Genomic DNA, 7,485 nt, shown 5'->3' with positions numbered 1-7,485 from the left:
TGAGTGATGATAATTTATTAGCTAGATATCATTTCTAGGTCATATGTATTGATCAATTCTCCCACAATTTGTTTGATTATGTCTAATGTAATGTCTTCAGCAAAAACTTTCCACCATGGTGTAACAGCTGTATCCTCAAAAGGAATGTCTGCACCATGACTTTCTAATGTCATATATAAAATGGCTACTGCAATATGTTGTGGTTTGTATTGTAAACACAGGGTACTATGGTAACTGTCTCTAAGCAACGCCCATGAAGTTCTTGCTAGTGGTAGTTCATCCCACTTGTAGGGTTCCATCCATTCTTTTATAAATGTCAGATAGTGAAGAAGATACTAAAAAAACAAACAAAAAACAATTTTACAATGCAAGTATACAGGTAAACTATATAGACAATTGGGATCTTACTACTGAAAAGTGATTACTGCTAATTATGATTAGTACATGTACAAAACAATAGAAACTTCTTCAACAATATGTGTTATACTTTTATGAAATGTTCATCATCTTAAAAAACAAACAAATGTACTTACGCTTAACAACTGACTAACCCCAGTTTTCAACTAACAAAATCTTAGGAATGTCCAAGTTTGTGCACATGTAAAACTGGATTGTATCCAACTTTATTGTGTGTGTAATCAGTGAGACTAGATTTTATTCTACTACATTGTGCATGTTGTGTGTATGTAATGCAGCTTCTTTTTATTAAAATGCCATTATTTAATTGTGACAAAATTCCTTTATTTTAAAGCTACATTAATTTTCATGAATAGAGAATTATTTTCTATTGCTCATCTTTATTCAATCCAACATGATATCCTTCATTTGGAATATTTCTCTTGTATTTTTCTGAATTGATGTATATTCACCAAAATATTAATATATGAGGCCATAGAAAAATAAGATTAAAATTTGCTCAAACAGCTGGTACTGGATTTTAAGTTAGTCTGTTGTGATGATGTGCAATTTTGAAGAAAACAAGAATGTGTCCCCAGTACACGAATGCCCCATCCACACTATCATTTTCTATGTTCAGTGGACAGTGAAAATGGGAGAAAATCTCTACTTTGGCATTAAAATTAGAAAGATCATATCATAGGGAACATGTGTACTAAGTTTCAAGTTGATTGGACTTCAACTTCATCAAAAACTACCTTGACCAAAAACTTTAACCTGAAGCAGAACAGACGGATGAACAGACGGACGCACAGACCAGAAACATAATGCCCATAAATGGGGCATAAAATACATATAACTTACCCTATGTGGATGGTTATATACAACTCTAAACTGTAAGGCTCTCAGTACAAATAGTTCACACTTGGCAATAGTTTCTTTTAATGCAAAGAACATGTCCCCCATTTCTAATGGAGGCTTGCTTCTGTGTAAAGTTCTAAAAAAACATATTAATATAAAATAAGGAGAAGTGGTATGCTTACCAATGAGATTGACATTAGTCAATGTAAATAACTTGTAACATACTTATAAGTTATAAGGTTAGTACAATGGTGGAGTCAAAAATCAGACAATGCATGCCCTCTAGCATGTCTAGTGTGGATTAAAAATGCAATTTTCTGCAATAAGATATATTAATTTATAAATTCAATTGATGCTTTGCTTATGATGTTGTCTGATTTCTTATTCTAGGATTTTTTTTTAATTTTAAAATTCATCAGAAATGTCAAACAAAAGATTGCAAAGTTTATCATGTTCATTTAAAGAGTCTTGAGGGTACAAAAATTTCAGCAAAATTTAAAACATTTTTTTTTTATTACAAATTTTATTTATTACACTATTAGTTGTTACTTTATGATATGGTACAAAAATCAACCAAAAAAATCTAATCGTTTTGGCCCCAGATGACTTTTAAAATGTTTATATTATTGAAATAGCTCCAAATTATCTCCCTCTGGTGCAAAAATGCCATTTTTTTGCATTAAAGTTGAAATATCTTTTTTAACTCATCGGTGACCTATATTTTTTAGTATTTTTTTAACAACGATCCACCAAAGACAAAATTGAACTCAAACTAAACAATTGTTTAATTTAAGCGATAACTGTAATTAAGTTCATTTTTTTATTTCGATATTACCTCTATTTCTCCTATTAGTTAAACAGAAAAAAGGTACCTTAAACAAAAATGCATGCTGCTTTAAAAGGCAGATTGTAAGCTTAAACATGTTAAATGAACAGTTACCCAAGTTTTTAATTTCATTTTTCTATTAAGTATATAAGAAAGTTCATTTGATTTATAGAAAAAAAAAAGCAAAAATATAAAAAAAAAAAACCAATGGATTTATATCCTTAAGCCCCCTTAATATTGAGAGAAACATATGATATTTTCTTTGTGTGACATTTTAATGGCCTTACCTATAACAAACATTGACTACATCTCTAAGAGTGACTTGATTCTCCTCTACTTTTCCTGCTATGTATAATGTTGTAGAGGCTATCAACTATAAAACAAAGCAAATTAAATTAAATACTACTTGTAAATGTTGATTATGTAATTAAACCGTCTCTAAACCGATTTTTATAGTTTGTTCTTATGTTGTCCCAGGTTAGGGTGAGGGTTTTCTGCCAAAAACTAGTTTAACCCCACCACATTCTGTATATGTATATTATATTGGGGCTTTTTATAGCCGTCTATGCAGTATGGGTTTTGCTCATTGTTAAAGGCAGTATGATGACCTATAGTTGTAACTTTCTTGTCATTTGGTCTCTGTTGGAGTGTTGTATCATTAGCAAGCATTCCACATATTACATTTACATGATTAATGGATCAAAACTTCATCTTATGATAGCAAAATGCAAAACTTAATCAGTAAGAAAAATACAACACATTTATCTCAAAACGTACAAATGTATCCTGTCATCATTGTCATGATTACTTGCCAACTATTTGTGTATTCAACAAAACATTTTGATACTATCTATGATGATACTTACATAAGGATCATATTGTTGTAAAGTATATTCTTTGAAAAATCTGTGATAAACAATACAAGCTGTGGCAAGTGGCACTGACTTTAAACGTAGTCTTAAACCTGCAAAAAAGAAATACATGATTAAAGTGAATGTTTCAGTTCTCTGGGTTTTTTTCAGCATTTAAAAGCTAAGTGTCTTTGAAGATTATCAAAACTTTCGTCTCCTCTTAATAATTGTTTAAATTTAATTTGATCTAAAAGCATAAAGTTTTTGAGTTTGTGCAAATTACCTCTATTAGATTATACCTGTCCTTTTAGTTTTACAGGTATTGGCATGGTTGAACTTGGCAGGAAAGATTAAAAAAGCTTAACTGCTTATCATTGTGAACAGCAGCAAGTTTTAGATAATTTTAAGTTATAAATGAATGTCTTATTTAAGCTGAAGAAATCAGAAATTTTTCCCACAATTTTGTTCATTTCAATATTATAAAAAATAAGTGGACCCCTCTTTTAGAAAAGTTGTTTGAAATACAATGAAATACAATGATTTTTTTTCCCCTTTTAAGTTGGAAAAGCTAAATTTATCTTTTTTTCTTTCTTTAACAGCAAATAGACCTCTTTGTATGAGGGACAACAGTTCCTCATTTAAGGGATACTAACAGGTTCCCAAACTGAAAAGTGCTTGATTGTACAGTGGAGTGCCCAGTGTCCACGCGTCCGGTGATCATGGTAATAACATGCATAAGTGATTTCTTCATATCAACATAGTAACAAAAGTAAAATCGTTCATGTTTTAGCCTTCCAAAGGGATAAAAAAAAGAATAAAATTAATAAGTTAAAGATTTGATAAATAACTGCTATCCCCTGATTTACCATATTTGGCCAATTTCCATTAGAAAATTACATCATCAGATAAAATTTGTTTTATTTGACATTGCTTAAGTCAAATTTGTATCATATTGAAATTTTTTTTGCTTGGCAGTGTTTTTGGTTCAAATTCAGCTATATTTCGTAGTATAAAATCTTTCCTTATTCAAAATAAGCTCTATTTTTGGAAGGCATGCGCGAAATCACCGGACATGGCACAGAAGAAAATCATTTTTTCAAAACCAACTTGTAAAACCTCGACCATAATATATTTAGTAATAATTCCAGATAAAAAAAATAATTCACAAGATTAATACACCTCATCACTAAATCAGGGCTGACCCCAGCTTGATGAACTATTGACTTCATACAACAATCACTTTTCCATCATTTGCCCATGAATCCGGGTCCATTCGCGCCCATTCACGTTCGCACCCACTCATGTTCGCCCCCTTTCGCTTTCGCACCCAACATGTTCGCACCCAAAGTCCGTTCGCACCCTACATGTTCGCGCCCAATTTTATTTTTTGTTGAATAACTCTTAATCATGTTTAGGTTAGTGTATTGCTATAACTTTATTTCATTGACTTGTTTAAAAATAAAGTGAGATTCTGACAACGTTTTTAGCTCACCTGGCCCAAAGGGCCAAGTGAGCTTTTCTCATCACTTTGCGTCCGGCGTCCGGCGTCCGGCGTCGTCTGGCGTTAGCTTTTACAAAAATCTTCTCCTCTGAAACTACTGGGCCAAATCAAACCAAACTTGGCCACAATCATCATTGGGGTATCTAGTTTAAAAATGTGTGGCGTGACCCGGTCAACCAACCAAGATGGCCACCACGGCTAAAAATAGAACATAGGGGTAAAATGCAGTTTTTGGCTTATAACTCAAAAACCAAAGCATTTAGAGCAAATCTGACATGGGGTAAAAATGTTTATCAGGTCAAGATCTATCTGCCCTGACATTTTCAGATGAATCGGTCAATCGTTTGTTGGGTTGCTGCCCTTGAATTGGTAATTTTGAGGAAATTTTGCTGTTTTTGGTTATTATCTTGAATATTATTATAGATAGAGATAAACTGTAAACAGCAATAATGTTCAGCAAAGTAAGATCTACAAATAAGTCAACATGACCAAAATGGTCAGTTGACCCGTTTAGGAGTTATTGCCCTTTATAGTCAATTTTAACCATTTTTCGTAAATTAAAGTAATCTTTTACAAAAATCTTCTCCTCTGAAACTACTGGGCCAAATTAATCCAAACTTGGCCACAATCATCTTTGGGGTATCTAGATTAAAAAATGTGTGGCGTGACCTGGTCAACCAACCAAGATGGCCGCCACGGCTAAAAATAGAACATAGGGGTAAAATGCAGTTTTTGGCTTATAACTCAAAAACCAAAGCATTTTGAGGAAATCTGACAAGATAAAAATGTTTATCAGGTCAAGATCTATCTGCCCTGAAATTTTCAGATGAATTGGTCAATCGGTTGTTGGGTTGCTGCCCCTGAATTGGTAATTTTGAGGAAATTTTGCTGTTTTTGGTTATTATCTTGAATATTATTATAGATAGAGATAAACTGTAAACAGCAATAATGTTCAGCAAAGTAAGATCTACAAATAAGTCAACATGACCAAAATGGTCAGTTGACCCATTTAGGAGTAATTGCCCTTTATAGTCAATTTTTAACAATTTTTTGTAAATCTTAGTTATCTTTTACAAAAATCTTCTCCTCTGATACTACGTGGCCAAATTAAACCAAACTTGGCCACAATCATCATTTGGGTATCTAGTTTTAAAAATGTGTGGCGTGACCCGGTCAACTAACCATGATGGCCGCCACGGTTAAAAATAGAACATAGGGGTAAAATTCAGTTTTTGGCTTATAACTCAAAAACCAAAGGATTTCGAGCAAATCTGACATGGGGTAAATTGTTCATCAGGTCAAGATCTATCTGACATGAAATTTGCAGATAAATCGGACAACCCGTTGTTGGGTTGCTGCACCTGAACTGGTAATTTTAAGGAAATTTTACTGTTTTTGGTTATTATCTTGAATATTATTATAGATAGAGATAAACTGTAAACAGCAATAATGTTCAGCAAAGTAAGATTTACAAATAAGTGAACATGACCGAAATGGTCAATTGTCCCCTTTAGGAGTTATTGCTCTTTATAGTCAATTTTTAACCAGTTTTCGTAAATCTTAGTCATCTTCTCCTCTGAAACTACTGGGGCAAATTAATCCAGACTTGGCAACAATCATCATTGGGGTATCTTGTTTTCAAAATGTGTCCGGTGACCCGGTCAACCAACCAAGATGGCCACCTTGGCTAAAAATAGAACATGGGGGTAAAATGCAGTTTTTGGCTTATAACTCAAAAACCAAAGCATTTAGAGCAAATCTGACATGAATAAAATTGTTCATCAGGTCAAAATATATCTGCTCTGAAATTTTCAGATGAATCGAACAACCCGTTGTTGGCTTGCTGCCCCTGAATTGGTAATTTTAAGGAAATTTTGCTGTTTTTGGTTATTATCTTGAATATTATTATAGATAGAGATAAACTTTAAAATACAATAAATGTTGGCAAAGTAAGATCTATAAATAAGTCAACATGACCGAAATTGTCAGTTGACCCCTTTAAGAGTTATTGCCCTTTATAGTCAAGTTTTAACCATTTTTTCGTAAATCTTAGTAATCTTTTACAAAAATCTTCTCTGAAACTACTGGGCCAAGTTAATTATAGATAGAGATAATTGTAAGCAGCTAGAATGTTCAGTAAAGTAAGATGAACAAACACATCACCATCACCAAAACACAATTTTGTCATGAATCCATCTACGTCCTTTGTTTAATATTCACAAAAACCAAGGTGAGCAACACAGGCTCTTTAGAGCCTCTAGTTTTTTGTGTTTTGAATAAATTTTATAATGTTTTGGTTATAATAGTGTATTGCAATATTTTATTGTTTCAGATAAAGGGACCAAGCTGTTAAAAACAATAATCTTTTGTGTTTTTCATTTAAAATCTTGAATGTTTTACTTAAACCAAAGCAATTTATAACAACAATCATGATTTTCCAATTATTCAACTGGAATTTGGGCGCGAACGTGTAGAAAGCGAACGGACCTTGGGTGCGAACGTGCGAGGTGCAAACGTGTAGGGTGCGAACTTGTATTGGGCGCGAACGAACCTGATACCTTTGACCATACTGGCGTCAGATATTTTGCATTATGACATCTAAATTTTACGAGGACCTGTATCAGTATGATGTGCAGTTATGGCGGACAAATACGTATACAGTAAAGTGTATATGAAAAAGTTGTGCCGAATCGACTGTGCCAAACTGGTAGTGTGGACGAAACGTCTCGAACGCTTGTAAACAATTTTTTGTACCTGCTTCATGAATGAATCTAATCACTCTGAAATGGACTTTTGCTGTGTTATCTGTCATTTTCAGATTTTAAAATTCTTGCTTCAAACCAAAGACCACGAATCTTGTTAATCAAACAATGAATTTTTTTTCCATAATAGTTTAGTAAAGTGTAGATTACCGGTGTTTACTCCCAATTTCTATATTTATGATCAAATATTTTGTTTGTACTTGATCAAAAATTAAAATCTATTTTTTTAATTTTGAAATAAATTAACATTCATTGAAACTGATTGAGATAAATATGTATCGAGTAGAA

General features: G+C 32.7%; 1 protein-coding gene across 1 annotated transcript; it reads right to left on the bottom strand.

Moving 5' to 3' along the window:
* LOC139524091 (cyclin-Q-like) lies at positions 1–7,333 on the bottom strand. The gene is made up of 5 exons (XM_071318653.1): positions 7,190–7,333; positions 2,950–3,047; positions 2,371–2,456; positions 1,261–1,393; positions 1–335 (listed from the first exon to the last, which is right to left on the bottom strand). Exons 1-5 carry the CDS (start codon positions 7,245–7,247, stop codon positions 18–20), a joined length of 693 nt encoding a protein of 230 aa, XP_071174754.1. The 5' UTR covers positions 7,248–7,333; the 3' UTR covers positions 1–17.
* Positions 7,334–7,485: the final 152 nt, after the last annotated feature.

This window comes from Mytilus edulis, chromosome 1 (genome assembly GCF_963676685.1).
Source record: "Mytilus edulis chromosome 1, xbMytEdul2.2, whole genome shotgun sequence".
Classification (NCBI taxonomy): domain Eukaryota; kingdom Metazoa; phylum Mollusca; class Bivalvia; order Mytilida; family Mytilidae; genus Mytilus; species Mytilus edulis.
Note: the sequence above shows the minus strand (reverse complement) of the source record. Positions and strands in the feature narration are given on the sequence as shown.

Bases quoted from the DNA above. Each gene is read 5' to 3' on its own strand.
- LOC139524091 (XM_071318653.1), bottom strand. From the start codon at position 7,247: ATGACAGATAACACAGCAAAAGTCCATTTCAGAGTGATTAGATTCATT. The intron at 3,048-7,189 runs GTACAAAAAATT...TCTTTTTTGCAG, and splicing joins TAGATTCATTCATGAAGCAG to GTTTAAGACTACGTTTAAAG. The intron at 1,394-2,370 runs GTAAGGCCATTA...ATGTTTTTTTAG, and splicing joins GTAGTCAATGTTTGTTATAG to AACTTTACACAGAAGCAAGC.